Source organism: Lithobates pipiens, unplaced genomic scaffold (assembly GCF_037356315.1).
Source record: "Lithobates pipiens isolate NorthernLeopardFrog02 unplaced genomic scaffold, aLitPip1_a1.2 Scaffold_18, whole genome shotgun sequence".
In the NCBI taxonomy this organism is placed as follows: Eukaryota; Metazoa; Chordata; class Amphibia; order Anura; family Ranidae; genus Lithobates; species Lithobates pipiens.
In genome coordinates, this window is record NW_027507758.1 from 124,519,966 (window position 1) to 124,544,729 (window position 24,764).

General features: G+C 40.3%; 1 protein-coding gene across 5 annotated transcripts in view; it reads right to left on the reverse strand.

Annotated features, from left to right (window-relative positions):
* USP34 (ubiquitin specific peptidase 34) overlaps positions 1-24,764 on the reverse strand; it is a 305,275-nt gene that overhangs the window by 112,199 nt on the left and 168,312 nt on the right. For all 5 annotated transcript variants that reach the window (XM_077486073.1, XM_077486072.1, XM_077486074.1 and 2 more), the window contains 6 exons: positions 24,354-24,436; positions 18,663-18,703; positions 14,860-14,984; positions 4,764-4,916; positions 3,228-3,332; positions 2,316-2,371 (listed from right to left, as the gene is read on the reverse strand). In XM_077486073.1, coding sequence (XP_077342199.1) covers positions 2,316-2,371; positions 3,228-3,332; positions 4,764-4,916; positions 14,860-14,984; positions 18,663-18,703; positions 24,354-24,436 — 563 coding nt within the window. The remainder of the gene's footprint in view (positions 1-2,315; positions 2,372-3,227; positions 3,333-4,763; positions 4,917-14,859; positions 14,985-18,662; positions 18,704-24,353; positions 24,437-24,764) is intronic.

Sequence of the window (24,764 nt, forward strand, 5' to 3'; positions counted from 1 at the left end):
TTCCCGGTCTCCATTCCAATTTAATTTTGGACAGTGAGCTTCTGTTGCCTCGCTCTACAGCTTTGTCTTATTAACAGCCATAAAAGTCACTGGCCCCACTGACTTACATGGCCAGGGAATTTTATTCAAGGACTTGTCAAACGTTTGGATTTTTGTCTAGGCTTTACATTTTTCTTGTGAACAAGAACTTATTCACATAGGGCCTAAGATCATTCAATTTTTTTTATTTTTAATGACTCAACATTTTAATATTACCCTCTTTGCGATATTTACAGCAGGATTTGCAATATTTACTTGTTGCATGAGATATTTTGTAATAAAAAACAAATATCTAAATGTGATGAGAATTACCGAATTGACCCCACATTGAGATACAGAGTAAGGGGAAGATGGAGGCATAGAGGGAGAGAAGTAAATATAGAGAAAGATAGAAGAGGAAATTGCATGTATATACTGCATATTTGCTTGATCTCCATCTTGTTTCGTTTCTCTCTCTCTCTCTCAAAAGTATAAAAATGATTAAGCACATTCAGATCATCTAGGTTAGGCATAGCTGAATGAATTAATTCTTTGTACTAAAAGTAAACAAACTTCATATTAAAAATGGTAGAAAATTCAAAGGAAAAGTAAACTGAACCTGGACAGAAACTCTACGTTTTAGTGAATGGGCCTTTTTAGCCATTTCCCACCCGTAGGATGTCTTATGACGCCCTGAACTGGAGTAGTCATGAACCTGAAGTGGAGATATCGGATGATGCCTACAGCTACAGGCATCTACAGAGTATCTTTTTCAGCCGTCGACTCTTTACAATGTAAAAGCCATCCTAGCGGCTGACTAGCCACTGGATTGCCTTTACGGCAGTTTGAGCATTTTTTCCCCAAATTTTATTTGGGTACAGCATTGCAGGAGCATGCAATTGTCAGTTAAAGTAACACAGTGCCATATTGCAAAAAATTGCCTTGTCAGGAAGGGGGGTATCTTCCAGAGGTCAAGTGGTTAAAACGTGACATTTTAGGTATCAATTTACTTGCAGTAATATCTTTTATTTATATATTGTGCTTTTTGCATTAAAATTAATCAAACTGTATTTTTCCCCCATAAATTGCATTTGAAAAATCTCTGCGCAAATATTGTGTGACATAATTTGCTACACACGCTACTTTATTCTCTAGGGCAGGGATATGCAATTAGCGGACTGCAAAACTACAAGTCCCATCGTGTCTCTGCCTCTGGGTGTCTGCTTGTGGCTGTCAGAGTCTTATTGCATATGCCTGCTCTATGGCCTCTGTTAAAAAAAAAAAGAAAAAAAATAAAAGTGTCTGTGTGTGATTTTCTAGCAAAAGAAAAATTTAAGATTTTTACATGTAGGAAAGAAATGTCAGAATTGGCCTAGGTGGGAAGTGGTTAAACACAATAGTGAGTATAAAACATATTCAGCAGGAATAAAAAGATGAACACTTTCTGCTTATTGGACAAAGTGGACGTAAAGAAAGGTTGAAAACAAATAAATACTGTCTACGCAACTCTATGCTCCCTATTAAACGGAGTAGCACATGTGCATTATTTTTACAATGTAGAAGCTGCAGCTGTGGATTTGTTTGGCAACCAGAGTCCAGACATGAGGATTATTAAAGTATGTCAAAAAGCAAGAATATAGTATATTTAAGCTTGCAAGTCTGTAAAGGAGGTGGCTGCTTAGTTTTATTTTTAATCCACTTGCCAAATGCTGGCTCCCCCACGCAACATGGTGCACATGGGCACTGTGAGCGCTCCATGGGGCACAGACCAACGCAATCTGCAACTGCCGTGTCCACCAGACACAGGATAGCGGGGCTTGGTACTGGGCCGATGTGAGTTTCCCAGATGCCACTTGATCGCAGTGCGATCACATGGCACATAGTAAACAATAGTCATGAATAGAAAGCATTCATTACATAATTTTCTACTACTGCGTGTGATCACACGGCAGCTGGGAAGTTGCAAGGATACAAATATTTCGTCATTTAAGAATTGTACTTAGCCTGAGAAAAGTAATGCAACCATGACATCTATGGACAGGCAAGCTCCAATCTGCAATCATTAGCATTTTTATTCTTGGGTTTATATATTTTAAGTATTATACAGCTTTTAGCATTTGTTACAGCTTCAGGACATTAGGGCTGCAAAGCAGGTTAGCTTCTAAAGGCTCAGAGATTACATTAATGGATAATCACCCTAAACGATATGGACAAGATTAACAAAACAATGTTGAAAAAGATCACAGGAGAAGGCGAGACAAAATGGGTTGAACCTGTAATTACAACAAGAGGCATACCTGCGAATGCAGTCGGCTAAATGTCTTGCTAACGCATCCAAATCAAGCAATGTTGTCTAAGAAAAAAAAAAAAACACACTTAATATCTAGTACTTGATCTAAACATCCAGACAGGTGCAACATATTTCAGATCTACACTATGGGGTACATTTATAAAGCAGTGAAAAGGGAGATTCTCTCCAGGTAAATCTTCCTGAAGCATTTGTTTTAAATGACAGTGAATGAGTCACCACCAGTGAATGTTTAGTGAAGGTCACACTCACTGCTTTTAAATATGCCCTAGGTCAGTGATGGCGAACCTTGGCACCCCAGATGTTTTGGAACTACATTTCCGATGATGCTCATGCACTCTGCAGCGTAGTAGAGTATTCATGGGAAATATAGTTCCAAAACATCTGGGGTGCCAAGATTCGCCATCACTGCCCTAGGTATTGCCGAAAAGGACTGTTAATTCAAGAAAATGATGAGCAAAGCCCAGAGAGGCACACTTAACAATTGCTCTAAGACATTCTGGGTCAGATTTAAAATTCAGCTGGCAAGCAGAGTATGATGGCAGTTTAGTAAAAGGAGGATTAAATATTTTAGTTTAAATATTGACATATTTAAGCAACAATGCCTGTAACAAATATTCTCAAACTGAGACACTACAATGTTTTTCTATGAGATACAAAGATATGAGATACAAATAATAAATAAGAATGACAGTATGGCTTCATCTTCTGAATAGATCCTGCAAATTGAACTGCATGATATACATCCTTCCCAATTAGAAAACGGCCATCAATAAAATAACAGCAACTTCTAAAGTTTTGTATTTCCAAGTTCTAAAAAAACACTACTTTCTCATTTGTGTGCAACACTTCGTAAAGACATTTTTCTGTTACAATAGAGTACATTTTATTCCAACTATACCTGGCTAGCATCCTTGACATGAATGTTATCTATCAGTTTACACAGTAACCAAAAATATTCTTTACATCCAGGTCGCAGAATGGTTTCTTCCTCATAGTCCTCTACCTGTAAATAAAACATAATATGTATATAAATGTGTGTGTTTATAATATTTATATATACACACACACACACACACACACACACACACACACACACAATCTGTAAATGCTTAATGCCCAGTACACACCATCCGATTATCGGACGAATGATCGTCCTTTTTTTGCATGCTAATCTCACGCTGAATCTGATGAGTTTACTAAAGTCACGAAAAATTCTCGTACGACAGCTGTACTGATTAAACGAAAATCGTATGATCTGGTATCGTACGAAAAAAAATTCCGTGCACGTCCAATAGAATATCGGAAAAACTGTCCTGACCGGCTACTAACGATCCGATTACCTTATGGCCAATTAGAAAGCGGCATTTTTCGAACGATTTTCGGATCTTGTGTACAGGGCTTAAGGGGGGTGGGGATTTGATCATGTTGGGATAGAGGAGGTTAAAAATAAAAACAACATATAGCAGGGTATGTAGAAGGAATCTAGAAATACTCTGAAGATAACCATTTTGACAAATAAGGGACATCAATAAATGTCATAACTTGCATCAAATAGGTCAAGATATCCCAACGTTGTTTTAAATGCAACTCCAGGCAGTTTGTGGGTGCAATGCCAGGCTCCTGCAGACCCTCTGTGTAGTTGTCTGCCAGTATCTCCAATATGGGCAGTCACTAACAGGAGGATCAATGAACTACTTAGAGTGCTCATCACCCTGGTAGTTAACCGAGAACTAGCCTCAAAGGCTGAAATTTCTTGTAGCTCAATCATTCACAGAACTCAGTGAATGAATGATGCAGCCAAGTGGGTGGAGCCCCACATGTTGGCGCTCTTTCAGAATAGTGACAGCGGGAGAAGATCCCCTGTCTGCTATCATGAGGGGGGGGGGGGGGGGTTCAGGGGGAGAGCAGGCAGATGCTGAACATATTACAATGTTACATCCTAAATATGGGTGTAACATGTTCAAAAAGGTGAACTTGTCCTTTAACTATACTAATAAAAATTGGATTTTTAGCTTTTCAGAGTTTTTGTTTTGCTTCCCCCACTACTATCAGATTTTATTTAATTTGATCTCTAAAGAGACGTATGGAGCTACTTGATGCCTGTAGTCTACCTAATGACTTGTGAGCTGACTAGTTGGATGCTTATGTACAGATATCCACCAATTCATTTGCCATGTTACTCTAAGATTAAGGCCTCATGAACACCGGATGTTTGGCTATCTCAGCTGTGTACTGCTGTCTGCATTCACCTTTAGGTTCCACCAAATGTATTTGAGACAGGAGGAGGGAACAAAAGATGTTATAAAGAAATATTTGTGGGAGGCGAGACATTTATGATTTGTGTGCCACTTCTAGGGCACCACTGATGTAGGGGTTAGAAATGAAGCGAGATAATAGTACATACACATGGTGTGCTGAAAATATTTCCACTTACCCGAATGGGTTTTAGTGCTTGAGCATCAGGAAGAAACTTTAATAATGTTGATGCAGCCAGAAGCAAGAATGATCGATTTATTGAGTCACCGCCATCCAGACCAGAAAGGGACAGCTTGTATAGACCATTGCATGATTCGTGCCGAACTGCAGTCTTTCAGAGAAAGAAACTTAATTTTACATTTCAATCCAAATTATGTATATATTAAACAAGTTAAGATCATTTTGAATATTTTTAAACGTTCCAATGTGTTACTCTGAAATGATCGTGTGATGATAGGAATATGGAAACTGCCCAAGCCAAACAGTATAAACTCCAAGGGCTTTCATCTTCATTCTTTGTTTACCATCTAGTGAGTCATATGTCACTAAACGAAAAGTAGTCAGAGAAGTCATACTTCCTGACCTGCATTTTTGTTCTAGTAAATCATCAAGCAGTAAAACAATGATAAAAGAGGTAAGCCCTTACAGCTTCCAAATTCCTATACTGACAGGGTATGTTTAAACAGGTTATAAAATGGTCTTTCAATCAGATTTAGCGCTATTTGCCTATTTCTGCATTAATTCCATTGCAAAATGCCTATAACAGGGCTCAAAATTTCAAGTCCTGAGCTACAAGTCAGGCCTCAAATGTTACTCGCCACCAGTGCCTCAATCAATCCCTACCCTGCCTCCTCCTGACCTGTGCCTGTAATAGATAGAACGCATCACAGCATTGAACCGGCGTTCTATCACAAGCACAGGTCAGGAGGAGGCAGGGGATGTGTCGAGCAGAGCAGTGACAATTATAATGTAAGCACCGATAACAGCGTGCTATCCCGCGGCTCTCCTCTTCCTCCCCAGGGCGATTGCTGGGAGAACGGCTCCCAGCAGGGAGTGATTCTAACGGGGGGGGGGCTACGTGTGACACGACACTGATCACCGCTCCGGACGATCACGCGAGCACACTCACGGATCTCGCAGCAGTCCATTTGCCTGTCCGTGCCCTTCTGCCGACGTAAATGTTTATGCGCGGTCGGCAAGCGGTTAAAGCACCTGTGCAAGATAAAGGAAAACCTGCAAACGTGGCCTGTTGGGGGGTACTTGAGGACAGGGTTGAGAACCACTATTGTACTGTACTGTCAGAAGTTTAATTTACAGGTACATCATTTATATTATCATAATCATACAGTATTCAGGAGTTGATTCGTAGACCATCAAAAGCAATAAGTTGAGGGGTAGGCAAAAAACAGCTAAATTTACAGCAATAGGCCCACAGGAAGATCAAGAAGGGTCAACACACCAAACAGGCAGAAGCACCTTGTAGATAAAACCAAGATCATCAGTGGCTCAAACTACAAACTGTTAAGAAACTTTAATATGTGAACAGAACAGGCAGTAGTTCGGCAACCCTTAGAGAAGGACTAATGCTAGATGCCACGATGAATTGAAAAAGCACAAATCTCTAGGGGAAATGGGTGCAGGATGGGAAAGACTTGTTCCCTCTGGGCAGAAGCCTTAGGGAAAGGTGATTAACCACACAACCAGGTGGAAGAAGAGGGAGACACCTGAAGGCCCTAGAAAGGTACAGAAAGTTGCAAAGACATCATAGTAGAGAAACTCCTTGCAAAGAGGAGTGCACAAGGAGTGTGGGGCCAAAAAGTCTTGAAGATGACATAAAAGGTCTAACCAAGACCTACCAGGCACCAAGAGCCAAGTGTCTTGTGAGCAGAATGGAAAGATATGAAATAGGAACAATTTCTAGGAAAGGGTTTATTATCACACTAATTAGGAACTACCTCACATAATTACAGATGAAGGAAGAGCACCCAACTTGGAGGATACCTAATCAGGGCACCAGAGATGCTGGGAGATCTCAGAGTGAGAATTTGTACAGCAGTCACAGAATTACATATGTTTGATGAGATGGGCAGACAAATGCTAAGGTATCTACAGACAGCACATGGAGGGAAAGAAGCACATACATGGGGCACAGAGGATAGATGTGATGCTCCAGTACTAGGTCAATTTAAAAGTCTTGTGGTGTCAAGGCCATTTATTTTAAGGCTGCCAGAGCAGAAAGACTGCTTAGCTTGTAAAACTGGCAACTCAGCGATTCTTGACCTTGATTTGGAGAGAGGGCATATATTAAGAATCAGTCTACATTTAATGGAGCTAGCTTCCACACGTAGTAACAGGTATAGTGCCGGTGACCTGGAGTGGACCAACCAGCCACTGGCTTCCCTAAAGAAGTCTGCCAGCAGAACTGAAAGTTTCATGGGAATGCAACTGAAGGTGCCAATGGCAACACATTAATTAACTTGTTGTCAGTGATGGACAAAATTTTGTGCCAACGAGGTAATATATAAGTCTCTATAAAATCAAGCGAGGGTTACACCCAGATGTTCTAAGCAGAACAAAGTTGGGGAGAAGTCTAAAGATGCGGTGTCAATCGAAGGATAAACTGAAAGAAATCCCATGGTCAGATTTGATTCAATAAAGAAAAAAAAAAGTCTCCAAGCCAACCTGGTACATAATGGCTAAGGGTTTAGGAGTCTAATGATATAACACCACAAGATGTGGCAAGTTTAAAAGCTACATGGCAGTTTAAAGAAGAGGGGAATAAAACCTCATCACATTGTGGTTGCTGTTGAAGTTAGAGGATTCCTCAAATGAGAGATACAGTTAGGTCCATATACTATATATATATATATATATATATATATATATATATATTTGGACACAGGCACAACATTTTCATACTTTTGGCTCTGTATGCCACCAGAATAAAGTTAAAATGAAACAATTCAAATTAATTTTAAGTGCAGACTTTCAGCTTTAATTCAAGGGGTTGAACATAAAATATCAAGTACAAATTTTAGGAACTACAACCATTTTTATACACAGGCCCCCCACCCCATTTTCAAGGGCTCAAACGTAATTGGACAAATGAATCCAAAAATAAATAAAATGTTTGTTTTTATTATTTTGTTTCAAAGCCTTTACTAGCAATGACTGCCTGAAGCCTGGAACCCATGGACATTACCAAAGACTGCATTTCCTCCTGATACTTTGCCGGGCTCTAACTGCAACTGTCTTCAGTTCTTTGTGGGTCTTTCTGCCTTTAGTTTTGCCTTCAGCAAGTGAAATGCATGCTCAAATGGGTTGAGATCAGGTGACTGACTGCCATTGCAGAATATTCCTATATACTTTTCCTTCAAAAGCTGCTGGGTTGCTTTTGCAGTGCGTTTTGGATCATTGATTATCTGTACTGTGAAGAGCCATCCAATCAACTTTGCCGCATTTGGCTGAATCTGGGCTGACAGTATCTCTCTAAACACTGTAAAATTCATCCGGCTGCTTTTGTCTTCTGTCACATCATCAATAAACATCAATGACCCAGTGCCACTGGAAGCTATGCATGCCCATGCCATCACACCGCCTCCACCATGTTTTACAGATGTTGCGCGTTTTGGATCATGAGCTGTTCCAAGCCTTCTCCACACTTTTTCTTCCTGTCATTCTGGTACAGATTAATATTGGTTTCATCCGTCCAAAGAATGCTTTTCCAGAACTGGTCTGTTTTTTTTAGATGTTTTTTTGGCAAAGGCTAATCTGGCTTTTGTATTCTTCAGGCTTATGAATGGTTTGCACCTTGTAGTAAATCCTCTGTATTTGCTCTCCTGAAGACTTCTGGATTGTAGACTGACAAGGATACTCCCCCCACCTCCTGGAGAGTGTCTTTCACTTGTCTGAATGTTGTGAATGGCTTTTTCATTACCATAGAGAGGAGCCTGTGATCATCCACCACTGTTGTCTTCCATGGACATCCAGGCCTTTTATGTTGCCAAGTTCACCAGGGCGTTGTTCTTTCTTAAGAATGTACCAAACTGTTGATTTGGCCACTTATAATGTTGCTGCTATCTTTCTATCATTTTTGAAGTTTTACAATGGCCCGTTTCACCTGCATGGACAGCTCCTTTGAACACACGATGTAGATTCACAGCAATAGATTCCAAATGCAAATACCACACTTAGAATCAACCTTTTACCTGCTTAATTGATGAAGACATAAAAAGGAGTAGGCCACACCTAGCCATGAAACAGCTTTTGATTCAATTGTCCAATTGCTTTTGGTCCCTTGAAAAAGGGGGGTGGCTATTCTTAAAAGCTGTAATTCCTAAACCCTTCCTCCCATTTGGATGTACATACCTTCAAATTAAACTTGAGTGTGCACTTTCAGCCCATATCCATTATATAACTATAGCTTGAAAAAGTTTTGGTAAATACCAAAAAAAAAAAAAAAACGAAAATTGTGCCCGTGTCCAAATATATATGGACCTAACTATATAGTGGTAGATCTATAGAAAAGCAGGCAGAAGCCACTCTGTTATAAAATCAGCAACAAGTCTACAGAAGGTTGTTGGTTACTATACTAATGAATAGACGTTCTTAAGAGCATGATGGTGCATGCAGTGTTGAATAGAGGGGAGTCCACAAGAAGGATTTTGAAAGTCCTAGAAAAAGATTGCCCCTTGTGAGTGTAAGCTGCAAGGAGATGTAGGAAAAACTGCTGCCTCAAGCTAGCAAATAAGAACAAAACATGGAACAAAACAGCACAGAGAAGAAAGCAACAGAGGTTCTGTGTGTACCTCTTGGAAGAACAGAGTAAACCCACTTGCAGACAAGAATTTTTCTAGCACTTTGTTCACAAGTTTAAATCAGTATTTTTTAAGAAAATTACTTAGAATCATGTTTTGTTTTTTAGCAGAGACCCAAGGGAATAAAATGACGATTGTTGCAATTTTTTATGTTACACGGTATTTGTGCAGCGGTTTTGTAAAAGCAATTTTTTGGGAAAAAAATACACTTTAACGAATTAAAAAATAAAAATTTAAAATTAAAAATAAAAATAAACAATTAACCCCAAGTTTGTGAAATGTGAAAGATGATGTTACGCCTAGTAAATAGATACCCAACATGTCACGCTTTAAAAATTGCATACGGTCGAAAAATTTAGACATAAAACCTCCATAGGCGATGCTTTAAAGGCCTTTACAGGTTACCAGTTTAGTGTTACAGAGGTGGTGGTCCAGTGCTAAAATTATTGCTTTTGCCCTAGTGGCAATACCTTATATGTGTGGTGCCAATCCCCTTTACATATGCGTGCATGTCTTATGTATGTGTTCGCTCCTGCGTGCAAGCACAAAGGGATGGGTACGCTTTAATTTTTTTTCCCCCTTATTTTGCTTTTATTTTTACACTATCCCTTTAATTTTAGCACTTTTCAAAAAGACCCCAAATCTTTTTTACCTTTAAAAGCAAAGGATCAAAAATAAAGAAATAATTACATATTTTTTTGATTTTTGCTTAAAAAATAAAACAAACTTGTTTGCTTCCAGCCTGGACCGGAAGTGATGTCATGACATCGCTCTGGTCAAAGGCCATAGAGGCAATCAAAGCAGATTTACTCTGATTGCCTGTGTGGGCAGTCGTTTCTCGGGCAAACTAGCAGAAATGGTAAGCCCGGGAAACACTGGTGAGGGGTGGGAGGAGCTCACGAGCCACTCAGACTGCTTTCATGAGAAAGTCAACCACCAAAACAATATACCAGGGTTAGGGCTGATGTTATCACGATGGGCATACCCCTCTGAAGGGTACAGGATCTGGGTACCTAGAAATGGATCACAGCCCTGAACCTGTATAAAAAATTGCAGCTGACTAACTCTTTGTAAATTGTATCAAGGTGAGCGCAGAATGCAGGCTCCAGTGCACAAACATTATAGGCTGGCCCCATTATTATGGGGTCCAGGTATGGTTCACGAGATGTACATTGAGGATAAAAAATCTGCTAGTGAGCCAGAAGGTGATAAGCAGTCAGATCTTAATAGACCTGTCAATTGAAGAAATAAAAAATAATGAAGTAAAAAAATAATATAGAAGTACTTGTAATAAATGGGTACCCTGGCGGGCAGGTCCCATTAGAGCTTTTTGCCAGAGTCCATCTGAAAGTAGCAGCATTTAACCCACAGTCCAAGAAATCAACTCCTGTGTCTTGTACTGTACTCCAAGGCATGGAATTTACAGGTATGTGAAAATTATTTTTGCCTGCTTTTTGCAGTTTTTTTAATGGACATTATTGTATCTTTGTTTTCTGATAAACTATAAAATCCAATAAAAAAAAATAAAAATTAAAATCAGGATATATAAAAACAGTATTTAAAGTCGTAGTAAAGTCGTACATTTGGAAATCCGCTGACAGGCAGGGTTTTTATAACGGAAGAGACCCTAGAGGTCTTTTCTGTCATAAATGTCCCCCCTGCCTGTCAGCAGGTAATGTGATCTGAGCCACAAACGCGCAGCTCCAACCACAGTAAAGGCTTGCTCTGTGTGCTGTGGTGATGGGACTCCCACGCGCATGCATGTGAGTGATGTCACATCAGCCTGGACAATTAAGCGGAAGAAAACACGAAACCTGGAAGGAAGACAGGGTGAAGATGGAAGCGCTGGGGACCGGGAGAGCCCTGACAGCATATCCCTGGAAGGCTCTGTGTCGGTAAGTCTGTCACAATATCCTAACATGCAGTGCATACTAGTACATTATGATTTAAACCTGCAGGGGGACCATTTATTTTAATTTTGCTTCCGAGGCTTTACCACACATTACACATTAAAACCCACCTAGACACTCTTCCACTGCAGCTAGCAAATTCTATGCTCTAGCACAAAGTGGTATAACTATAGACACATTTCACTAATCCCAATACTGTATACAACACTCATTTTAACCCATCAATGGCCAAGATTATACTTTAAAGCGGAGGTCCACCCTAAAGTGGACCTTCCGCTCATCGGAACCCTCCCCCCCTCCGGCGCCACAAATGGCACCTTTCAGGGGGAAGGGGGGGTGCAGGTACCTGTACAGTACAGGTATCTGCACCCACTTCCGGGATATCTCTCTGCGGAAAGGGGCGTAGATTACGCCCCTTTCCGAAAGTCCCCCGCTGCCTGCTGGGAAGCACACAGATCCCAGAGGCAGCGGGTCCATCCTTATTGCGCAGCGCGGCTCGCGCATGCGCAGTAGGGAACCGGGAAATGAAGCCGAAAGGCTCCACTTCCTGATTCCCATACCCAAGATGGCGGCGGCGGCAGTCCCCGAGAGACGATCGAGAGATTGGCTTCGGGTGCCGACATCGCGGGCGCGCTGGACAGGTAAGTGTCACTATTTTAAAAGTCAGCAGCTGTAGTATTTGTAGCTGCTGGCTTTTAAAAAAAAAAAAAAAAAAAAAACGCGGAGTCCCGGCGGACTCCCACTTTAACCAACAGGTCCAATTCTCAGTATATTTTCCACACTCTATGTTGATATACAAGTTTCTCATTTCTATCAACCAGACCTGAATTTGTAAATATTGGAAAAAAAAAGTCCAGAGAAAAAAAAAAAAAGATGGATCTTGGCCACTTCTATAAGATACTCATTGGAGTATATTTATTAAGATTATTAGGTTCCAATAAATGTTTTACGGCATTCCACATGCATCCAATTTATGAATGCCTTTAAGCAACTTATGGTGTCTTCTGGTCTCAAATGCATACAACAGGCCATGCTCCACAAAAGGAAATTGCAACATATTATCCCTTCCCCATCCTGCAAGGTGTGGAAGTTAAGAGGCAATAAAATATATCTAGGGAGAAAGGCCTGAAAGTTCTCCCATGTCCCTAGGATACTGTGAAGTCTCCTGTGAAATTTAAAGTACTTTCTTCTTCAATATCCCATAAATACTCCATCAAATTTCCTAAAAACAGTCAGCAGTAACCTGCAAAGAGAAATATTCAAAAAGTAGATTCTGACATCATGTGAAAATGATACAGTGCCTTGAAAATGCATTCATACCCATTGACATTTTCCACATTTTGTCACGTTACAACCAAAAGCGTAAAAAATAAATAAATATTATATATATATTTTAGAGCCGCACGATTCTGGCCAAAATGAGAAACATGATTATTTTGCTTAGAATAAAAAGATCATGATTCTCGCAATGTAAAATCTTTCACATTATACAAAAAAAAGGGCTAACTTTATTGGTTAATGTGAGTTTTTTTTCAAAAAAAATTGCACTGAAAATAGTGTGACATAAAATATGAGAGAGATCTAGATATATAGTAAATACTTTCTAGATTACAATTACAGCTGCAAGTCTTTTTGGAGATGTCTCTACCAGTTTTTCATATCTAAAAAGAGTGAATTTTTTGCCCATTCTTCTTTGCAAAATAGCTCAAACTCTGTCAGACTGGATGGAGAGTCTGAACAGCAATTTTCAAGTCTTGCCACAGATTCAGAATTGGATTTAAGTATGGAATTTGACTGGGCCATTCTAACACATGGATATGCTTTGATCTAAACCATTCCATTGTAGCTCTGGCTGTATATTTAGGGTCACTGTCCTGCTGGAAGGTGAACCTCTGCCCCAGTCTCAAGTCTTTTGCAGACTAACAGGTTTTCTTCTAAGATTGCCCTGTATTTGGCTCCATCCATCTTCCCATCAACTCTGAGCAGCTTGACTGTCCCCGCTGAAGAAAAGCATCCCCTCAACATGATCCTGCCACCATCATGTTTCTTAGTGGGGATGGTGTGTTTAGGGTGATGTGCAGTGTTAGTTTTCCACCACAAATAGTGTTTTGCTTTTAGACCAAAGTTACCTTTTAGTCTCATCTGACCAGAGCACCTTCTTCCACATGTCTGCTGCCCCCCCCACTTGGCTTCCCGCAAACTGTAAAATGGGACTTCTTATGGCTTTCTTTCAAAAATGTCTTTCTTGCCACTCTTCCATAAAGGCCAGATTTGTGGAATGCACGACTAATAGTTGTCCTGTGGACAGATTCTCCCACCTAAGCTGTGGATCTCTGCAGTTCCACCAGAGTTACCATGGGTCCCTTGGCTGCTTTTCCTTGCTCGGCCTGTCAGCTTAGGTGGATGGCCATGTCTTGGTAGGTTTGTAGTTGTGCCACATGCTTTCCCTTTTTGGATGATGTATTGAAGAGTGCTCTGTGAGATGTTCAAAGCTTGTGATATTTTTTTATAACCTAACCCCACTTTAAACTTCTCCACAATTTTATCCCCAACCTGTCTGGTGTGTTCTTTGGCCTTCATGAAGCGGTTTGCTCACCAAGGTTTTCCAACAAACCTGAGGGCTCCACAGAACAGAGGTATTTATACTGAGATTAAATCACACACAGGTAGACTATGTACTAATCTGGTGACGTCTGAAGGCAATTGGTTCCACTTGATTTTAGTTAGGGTTATCAGAGTAAAAGGGGCTGAATACAAATGAACGCCACACTTGTAACAACAAAAAATTGAAAACCATTTATCAATTTCAAAACACTTCACAATTACGTACCACTTTGTGTTGGCCTATCACATAAAATACATTTACGTTTTTGGTTGTAACATGATAAAACATGGAAAATTTTAAGGGGTATGAAATACTTTCAAGGCACTGCAACTCGGGGTTCAGCTAAAAGCTGGGAGGTGTGTAAGGATTGAACCCCTGAATAAAGATATAGCAAAGGTTCACAACCTGCTTTAAGCTAATCTTCAACAATGTTAAAGCCGTGGTAAACATTGTTTTGAAACAAAATGCCAACAGATAGGATATTTATGATATATTGGTCTTTTCTGTCATAAATGCTTCCTCCTGTCAGCTGTCATGTACACTGAGCCACGCAATGTGCAGAGCAGTGAACATTTAAAGCCCCGATTTGTACCGCTGTGCGCATGAGTAGGACTGACGACATAGGGGCCCGGCCAGTCAACTGGCGAAGTCATCGAACTGGGAAGGAAAAAAATTGAATCACCCGGGACCCACCAAATCCATCACAGCACGGAGTTGGAGGGTTCAGTTTGACAGGTTCGTTTGCCATAATGTTCTAATATGCTGTACCTACTAGAACATTATGGAAAAACCCACCTGGGGGCCCCTAAAAAGAAGACTTCATTACCGCTTTAAACTTGACATTTTTAAGGAAAAAGAAAAGTAAATGTTACATTGCTTTACTGAATCTCACAAAAAATGTTTCCCCTACAATGATAGGCATGGTGTGTATTGAAATCTTACCTCAGGAATAAGGAGAGTTAATTTTTTGAGCCAATCTTGTAAATTATCACTGTCTGCAAGACTAGATTTCACCATAGAACAACAATGAGCCCAACTAACAAGGAGCCACATTGAATAATGTGTAACTGGAGAATGAAAAAAAAAAACACAGGAAATATTAAATAGTTAAAAATTTTACTTTAAAAATGACTACTGTTAGCACAAAAACAACAAAGTTAAGGTACTGAAGTACAGTGTCACAAATTGGATTCATACTTGCAGGAAAATGGCTCACAGTACAGGGCAAAGGAATACAGACAATATTTGATTTCTTTAGTGTCAGAAAGCAAAGGTACCGGAATTAGGATTGCCTGCCAACGAGAACTGCACACTCCTGCTGTTTGCTTTATAGCCATTAAAGATGAACCCCAAGAAAACAGCTAAATAAACAGATGAAATACAGTAAGGGAGTTATTTAAGCTACCAAAAAAGATTTTTTATGTATCCATTTACTTCTTGGATTTATATAGCTACGCCAACAGTCTTTTTTTGATCTGTTAAATATAGCTTTGGAAGTTTTTTTGTTATATCTGGCAAGTGCAGGAAAAACCTTCTCAAATTCAGGGTTGTCGTGGGTCCCCTTACACACTTCCTGCATTCTCAAAAAGTCTATTTAGCCCTCCTAGTCTTTATCTTGAGCTACAGAGAGAGATATGGGAACGTGGGTTGATGAGCAGTCTAGCGGAAGACATTGGGCACAGCTGACACCACGCAGTCAAATGCTGTGTGTTGGTCAACAAAAGGGCTTACAACCTGAATGTATTACTGGAAGATCAATGGGTATTTTTCTGTACTTGCAAGGTCTGTGCAGGGATAAAACTTGGGCAAATGTCCATTGGACAGTGTAAAGGAGGTACATCTGACTGAAGTTCATCTGTCACTGATATTTCTTCCCATCAGCATGTAGACCAACTGACAATCTTTCTGCTGCTTCTTCCATTCCCAATTTAAAATCTGCTTTACAATGGACTGCAAAAGGCTGACATCAAATCAGATTCAGATATTCACATTTAATGTAATGAATCTAAAACTGCATAACAAACAGGAGTTTAGTAGTAAAAATAACTGCCTTTTCTGAAATACGTTTTTTTCCTGCGAATAACGTGCAAAGATCATCTTAAAGCTAGAGGTTATAGCAAATCCATTTTACGCAGAGTATACAATAAAGCCTCGCATCAATCATGACATTCCTTGCTGTATAAAAACAAAAAAAACACTAAACAGAGTTCTACGGTGAGGTTTATAACCAGATTCTCTAGTCATCATGCAGAAATCCGTAAAATCCTTACAGCTCATTGGCCCATCCACACCGAGGATCCTGTTCTGGCTAAATATGTTAACCTGTCTCCCAACATTACTTTCTGCAGATCAATTTCTTTACGTGACAAACTGACATCCAGTCATTTTTCCACAACACCTCAGAGACGCCCATCAAGGGGGATTCACAGGTATGGCAGGTGTGCATTTTGCCCATGGGTCCAGACAGGCGAGCATTTCACATTACCTAATGGTGAACACTTTACTCCCAATTTATATGCTGATTGTGAGTGGTCTATTTAATGTTATGCAAATGCTCGGCCTTCTATGTGGGCAAAACCATCAGACAATTCCGTGCCCGCATAAAGGATCATGTCTACTATTCCTCGGGGGGAGATGATTACATCAGTTAGTAGACACCTAGATTTATACCTCAAATTCGACACCTCATGGTCTCCTTCAATGCTTACAGTAGTCCCCTCTAATTCATTGGGGGGGAGGGGGGGGGGGGGTGATTGGGACAAACAGGTCCTTAGAAAGGAGACTGTGTGGATTGAGCGACTTAATGCCCTAGGTATTAATGAGGCTCATTCCTACAAGCCTTTTCTATGAATTTACTTAAATATATTTTTATTTGGCTTAGTATAGATGGGCGTTTTTCCGAAAATGTTATACGTGTTGTTTTTTTTTAGATAGTGGTATACATATTTTTGTAAAAAGCGTGGCGTTTCCCTTTTTTTCGTTATTTATTTTTTGTTGTCCTCTGATATTTAAGAGGTATTAAGATTATATGATTTTTTTTTTTATTATATATGTTAACACATGTTTTGTAATCGCATTGGTGGACGACATGCCATTTCCATTGTATTTGGGAGCATCATGCGGTCACCCAGAGTCATTGGCCTTGGTTAAGCCTATGACACTGGGCCTGTCTGAACAGGTAGATGGGTATTCCCACTCCTGACGGTCAGTGCTGTGTATCGGTGCTTGCCCCGTTCGCTCCCTGCGTACTGTTCACCCACATTGTTGTGATGCGCAGGTGCGGGTAGCTGTTGCGGGCGCATGCGCCTTTACACCTGTGGCCGGCCCGGATGACGTCACGTCGGCGTAATGGCTGATTGGTTGACGACGGGCAGGACGTGTGTACAAAAGACACCCCGCCGGCGTCTTTCTTTGCAGGACACATATTGCGGTCTTTGGTGGCTTACACGCTAGGCTGTTCAGGACTCTCGGGAGGTATTGTTTTTGGACTTATTTGTCTATTTTTTCTCCACCCTTTTCAAGGGGGATATTATGTAATAATCTTGGCCTCTTTTTTTTTTAATCTGTCGTTTTGGATTGCAGACTCTGTACTTTTGGTACTAGTGGCTGGCACTGGGTTGTGCTGACATCTTTACCTAAAATTGCTTCGCTATGGTACTAATTTGGTCTAATACGATCTCCATTGGCCCTCTTTTCCCGCGATTTATGGAGAGTTGGTCTCATCTAGTATTTTAGGAGTATTCACCTTGTGGGACCTTCTAATTTATCTAGATTCTACCCTTTTGGGTTTGGCTCTTATACATAGTATATACAGTCTAGTGTGTGTCCCATTTTGCCTTTTGTTTTATGGGACATCCATTTTGTGAATTCCTACGTGATTCAGTAAGTGACTTTTGGGTACTTTTTGGTCCATTGGGAGAGACCTCATCTAACCCCTCTAACCTTGGTATAAGACTCTTTGTATTATGTTACACACGCCCCCATGGTGTTCCTTCCCTTTTCGTGCCCTGCTGTACACCGATGCTTGTCTGTCGCCTAACCAATGTCTCTACATATCTTTTTAATGCGTTACTGCACATATTTACTGATGAATCTTTTTAGAATATTTAATAATATTTTTTATTTTATTTCTTAGTTACATTAAGCTCCAGAAGAAGCGTCTGTTGAGAGATGCGAAACATGTCGAGCATAACATCACCACTCAACCCTCATTGATGTTCCACTATGCTTGGATCATTTTTTTATTCCATATATTGGATAATTATGTGGCTGCTCCACTAATACAGAGGATCTATATTATATTATTTTAGTGGTAAACACAATTGAGGAATAATTGGTGTGGATATCTGATGATTTTTTTATGTACTGATTATTGCTTTGTTTTGTAAAATATTTTTATAAATAAAATAATTTTTTAATTATTCAGTTGTTGTAATCTGTGCCTAAAAAGTCCATAGCCCATTTTTCCTCCAAACTGACGTGCAAAGAGGGTGGGTCCAGATTACTTTTTTAATATAAAGATGATAAGACGAATAAAAATCTTTCTATTCACGAAGAGGTCCAAAGGAGGGAAGTTTTGGAGGGTGAAGAACAGCTTTAATCAGAATTAAATCTGTTTAAAACCTTTTAGAAAATATAATGCCACAAATGCAAAACTAAGAATGCTAGCAGTTCAGCACAAATCATGATGTAAGCAGAAGCAATAAAACAAAAAGGGATAAATATTTATCAGAGAAAACATTTACCTTCATCCCTTGACCTATGATCAGATTGAGCTTTCAGTACCCTGTAATAATGACACAACATCTTAACATGCAAGGTACATTTTTATGTTAAAATTTAGCATTTAGGGCATAAACAAAATACTGAAGGCATGAAGTGGCTAGCTGCAAATGACATTAGATCAGGGGTAGGCAATCTTAAAGAGGTGGAGAGCTACCTGAACATGGGAGAAGTCAAAGATCACCGGGCACAGTGTTGCCTCCTCACATCCAATTTAAACCTCTAATTTTCGTCCTACCTCTTCACAATCATCTGCATTGCATGGCAATCATCGGTTTAAATCAGGTGGTGAGGAGGCAACATATTGCCTCTTCACCACCTGTCAAACACACTTGGATCACTTTTCAGAGGAGCAGCTGTGCCTGCTGCACTTGTGAATGAGCCTTTAGTTGCATTCGGCAGTGGTACCCTTAGGGTTCATTCACACAAAGTTTGGGGGGTTGTAAAACCCTGGGGTTGATTTATGGATTTACCGCCCCTAATCCCCAACCCCTTTAGCTGCTGAAGCAGCAGTCAAAAGGTGTACAACATGCTGCAACAGGAATTAAACCCCCTGTTGCTTTTGGTGGGTGATACAAATAAACAGGGCCACTCTGCAAGCACCCCACTTTAAGGGGTTAAACAGGTGGCAAGGAAGCAACAAAAGGCTGCCTGCTTTAACCCCTTGTCTGCTGTACTGCACAAGGTTGCATGGCATCTGCAGAGCGGCCTCATTTACTTAAATGGGTCATGCTTGGCTGGTGCTACACTCACCAACCATGACGGGGCATATAACTTTTGCTGCAAAATGTGTACACCCTGGCCACTGCAGCTAAGGTGTCCCTGCTGGCTAATGCGTTTTGAAGATAAAACACCTTCCTCAGAGCCTCAAGCTGGTTGAAAACATGTTAAACAGTAGGGACCCCTACATGTTCTCCCCCATGATCTGGAGAGTGCTGGTTCCAGGACTGTATAGCCAAGGGATGGAAGCCAGTTTATGCGTATCGATTTCCACATGCTTGTTAGATAGTTTTTATCTTTTTTATACAAAATAAATTTACTTGGGATAATGGCTGGTGCGCCCTCTCTTCCATTATTTTTCTATTATTTCACACTGACCTAAAGATCTCTTCTTTCCTGCTGCTGGCACCAATCTGGAGACCATTAGCCAGGAAAAGAGATGCAGTGTAGTTGGCATCACTCCACATGGGGCAGAAGCCAGGATTATAGAGGCAGCATCGACTTATGCGGCTCTTGCTCCTTACTACAGCTCCAACTTTACAAGTAGTCCCTCTGCCTTGCACTGTTTTATGTTCTGGATTGGTGGGTCATCATGCAGAGACCGTGAGCTACCAGTCATCTTGCCGCGATCTACTGGATGCTGACCCCTGAATTAAATAATACAGATTAGCTTCTATCTGTAATAAAGCTATTGTTTACAGAAGAGTAATAACTTATTAAAAAGGGAATTGCTGTTTATGCTGAGCTGGCAGAGCAGGTGGCCATGTAGAGCAGATCAGGAAAGTAGAAGGAGGAAATTAGAATTTTCAAAATGCTCTAAACTATAAAAGTCACTTTGTCTGAATGAAGCGTTTGTATACCAAGTTTTAAATGTGATGCACCTCTGATCTGCAATAGTCCTAGACAACTATCACCAACTATAATGAGAAACAAAAGAAAGCAGGATCCTGTCCTATTAAAAATACATTGCTGCTGTTATCTATTAAAGTTAATCTATCACCAAAACATTTTTGGATTTTTTGGGTTGGAGTGGGGAAAAATTAGAACTCCCATCAGGTTTTACGGCAGCTGGGGAGACTCCTCTATTTTCAGTCTGAAAAAAAGGTTGTTCCTGGGACAGAAAGTTAAAGGAAATCTCTCTAAGGGCCTCGTGCACACTGGGGCTCTTATTTTTTTTCAGCTACTTTTCATCTGAAAAGCAAACACTCCTAAACTGTGTTTTTTTCTAACCACATTTAGGCATGTTGAGTGCTTGGGCATTCATTGATTTCATTGGTCAGAATATTCATTTATTCTGGTCATTAAAATGAAAAAACGCTATAAGCAGCTAGTGTTATGCATGTTTTCCCACGTTTAGATGCATCAGTCATTTTCTATGCTCAAAAACTCCTCTCTTGAATGTACAAGTGATATCTTTTTTCAACCTCTAAAATCCTATACAGTGCCTTGAAACAGTATTTCATACCCCTTGAAATTTTACACATTGTGTCATGTTACAACCAAAAACGTAAATATATTTTATTGTGATTTTTTGTGATAGACCAACAAAGTGGCACATAATTGTCAAGTGGAAGGAAAATAAAACCATCCCCACTGTGAAACATGGTGGTGGCAGCATCATGTGGGGATGCTCTTATTCAGCAGGGAGAAGGAGACTTGCAGCTGTAATTGCAGCGAAAGATGGTTCTACATTGTAGACTGACTGAGGGACTGAATACAAATACAAAAACCATTTATCATTTTTCTTTCACTTCACAATTATGTGCCACTTTGTGTTGGTCTATCACATAAAATCCCAATAAAATAAATTAACGTTTTGGGTTGTAACATGACAAAATATGGAAAATTTCATGGGGTATAAATACTTTTTCAAGGCATTCTAAAAGCCTATAGTATGTATGGACACACAGAAAAACATGGAGGGAGGTTTAGAGGCAAAAAAAAAAAAAAACCTCAAACGCAGCATTTTTAGATCAAGTGTGTATGAGCAGGGCCGCTGTTAGAAATCATGGGGCCCCATACAGCCTACCTGACGGGGCCCCCTTGACCCCGCCCACAACCCACCCTGGCTCCTCCCACAACCCCACCCCTCGTTCCGCCCCTGCCTCCACGCTGTCAGGGTGGGTGGGGGGGGGGGGGGGTGTCTGGAGGCAGGAGCTGGAACATGTAACATTTATAGCGCCTCACCATTCATAACTGCATCTGAATGGGAGAGATGTCAGTGTTTTGACATCTGTGCCCTTTCAGTTTGTGTCCCCATACACCACCGACTTGTATCCATTTACATCAGGCTACCTCTGATCTGTCACATTTAGGTCTGGAAAAATAGAAAAGGATATTCTTTTCCAATTTTTTTTTTTTCCTACCTGAATGGACACGGAGGAAGGTGGATCTAAATGCACACAAGTCAGTTCATACCTGTAAACCTACATGGAGCTTTCAATCAGGTCTGCATGAAAAAGGACCTAATTGCAAAGCTTGGGTGAAAGGTTATCAAAGGGGTGCGGTTTGGGGGTGGTAAAAATGCAGCTTGGCTGTGTGTTTTTACTGTCCCTTCCCCCATCACATGTGTAAAAGTAGTATCTCACTATGTGCTCATGATGTATGGCTCTGTCAGTGTAACATGACTGTGTGGTGCTGACGTTGTTATGGCTGTGCTGAGTTAGTCTAACACACAGTACAGCCATATATCAGGAAAGTCAGCACCCAACAGCATGTTACACTGACAGAGCCATACAGTACCTGCTGTGCCCTGATCATCACAATGATAATAACCATGAGCACACAGAGTCTGGGGACTGCACATTCTACAATAGTGTGACCTGTTAGTGTCTGTATATGTGCAGGGGACTGCTTGCCTGTGCACCACTGCCATTGTCCAGATTACTCCTGCTGCTGTCTGTCTCAGCCCTCAGTGATAAGTCCCTCAGGCTGCAGCACTTACTGGATGAAGGGAGCCATATAACAGTAATATCCATCCGCCGGAGAGGCACACAGTGAGCAGGAAGAACTTTAGTTTGTGCAGGTATACTGAGAACAGCATGCAATTGTATCCCTGCACCCAAAAATTGAAAAAAAAGTCCCTCTTCTGCTTTCACCTCCTGGGCCCCTCTGGTAACCTGATGGGGCCCATGAAATTGTACTGCCCTATCAGTGGCCCTGTGTATGAGTCCTTAAAGCAACAAAGACAAAAAAAATTGTTTTCCTTTTTAAAGTAGAATTTAAAAAAGGCCAATTTCGCCCCCCCCATTTTGGATAACTTATGGGATGGTTATAACTCCTGTTTTTTGTTGTCCTCTGTGTCTCATTAGGGAGTATTCCTTTCACTTCCTGTCCCATATCCAAAATACCTTGCCCCCATTGGAAAATGTCCTCTTTATTCTTGTTCTAATGGGATTTTCTTTCATTATCAGTGAGAAAGGTGAAAAGAAAAAATAGGTAATTCTCCAAATGGGAACACAGACCACAATAAAAATACAGACAGGTGTTCTGTACCCTCTCCACGCTATTTAAAACCAATAAAATAGTTTTGTCTTTAGTTAAGCTTCAAGTTAAACCCAATTATTTTTGTTTTTGTTGCTTTAATCACTTAAGGACCGAACCTCTTTTTTAGATGTGTTGTTTACAAGTTAAAAACAGTTTATTTTGCTAGAAAATTACTAGGAACCCCCAAACATTATCATTATTTCTAACACCCTAGAATAAAATTGCGTTTATTGCAATACTTTGTTTGGAAAAAATACACTTTTATGAAATAAAAAAAATAAGGCAGCAGTAAAGTTAGTCCAATTTTTTTTTTATATTGCAAAAGATAATATTAGGCCGAGTAAATTGATACCCAACATGTCACGCTTTAAAATCGCGCCCGCTCGTGGAATGGAGACAAACTTTTACACTTAAAAATCTCAATAGGCAGCGTTTACATTTTTTTTACAGGATGTGCGTTTTGAAATACAGAGATCTAGGGATAGAATTATTGCACTCGCTCTACCGATCGCAGCGAAGCCACACATGTGCGGTTTTTGAATTTTCATATGCAGGCGCAACTCACGTATGCATTCGCTTCTGCACGCTTCACTTTTACACTGTTTTAAAAAAAAATATTCACTTTTATTCCTATTACAAGGAATGTAACCATACCTTGTAATAGAAAAAAAGCATTACAGAACCTCTTAAATATGAGATCTGGGGTCAAAAAAAAAAAAACTCACAAATTGTCATTTAAATTATTTTTTTTTTAAATGGCCCTTTAAGAGCTATGGGCGGAAGTGACGTTTTGATGACGCTTCCGCCCTGCAATGTCATGGAGACGGGTGGGGGCCATCTTCTCCTCACTCATCTCCATGCCCAGCTAGTGAAAGCATCCGATCGCAGCTGCCGACGGCTCGGGTAAGCAGCAGAGAGCATTGCTGCCATAACAACGATATCCCCCTTCATAGTCAGGACGTATATATCGGCGTGCGGCGGTCCAGAACTGGTTAAGGACTCGTACACACTTGATCTAAAAAAGCTGCTTTTACAGGCGTTTGAGCTTTTTTTCTAAATCTCCCTCCACGTTAACCTGTGTGTCCATACATAAGAGGTTTTCTTTTTTCCCCCCCATGTTTAACTTTTTAAAAACATATGTTTTAATCTAGACTTGCCCCTGGGCTGCTATTCTCACCTAAGCGAAATTGACCTGTTCCTGCTCCCACAGCTTCCTGGGATATCAAGTTGCTTGTCCCATGAGGGTGTAGGAGCAGTAAAAGTTGCCAGTGGGTGGACTTGGCATCCTTCATCAGGGGTTTGCTGCAAGAGCAAAGACAGCAAAGACACAGAAAAAAGGGATGGGGTATGGATCTAATTGCTCAGTATAACATATACAGCAAGACTTTTACCCACACAGGTGTATGCTATATCCCACAGTGAATGTAGGGTGCAAACTGATAACTCACCTTTGGGCTAAATTGTCATAGGTATAAGCAACAGACATCAACCTCTGAATCATACATGTTCCTTGTACCAGAACTAAAAAAACCTATTAGAGAGACAACAAAAAAAATAAAATAAGATAAGATGCTAATTAATGTAAAAAATAAATAAAAACACTAAACTTAAAAGGGGAAATCAAAATTGAACAGCTGACTAAATGGGAACCAAAAGTACCTGTGCTGCTTTTGCCAACTTCCTTTAGAAGCTGCTAAGTTTGTATTAGTCCTCTAGCTTTAAAGGCCAATTCCACTTTTGTGGGAAAATAAACATCAAATAAGAAAATATAGCATATATAATTGATAAAAAAAGCCATATTTTAGGTGTTCTTAAAATTGACTTTTCTTTTCAATCTGCAGTGCTGTACACACTGGAAA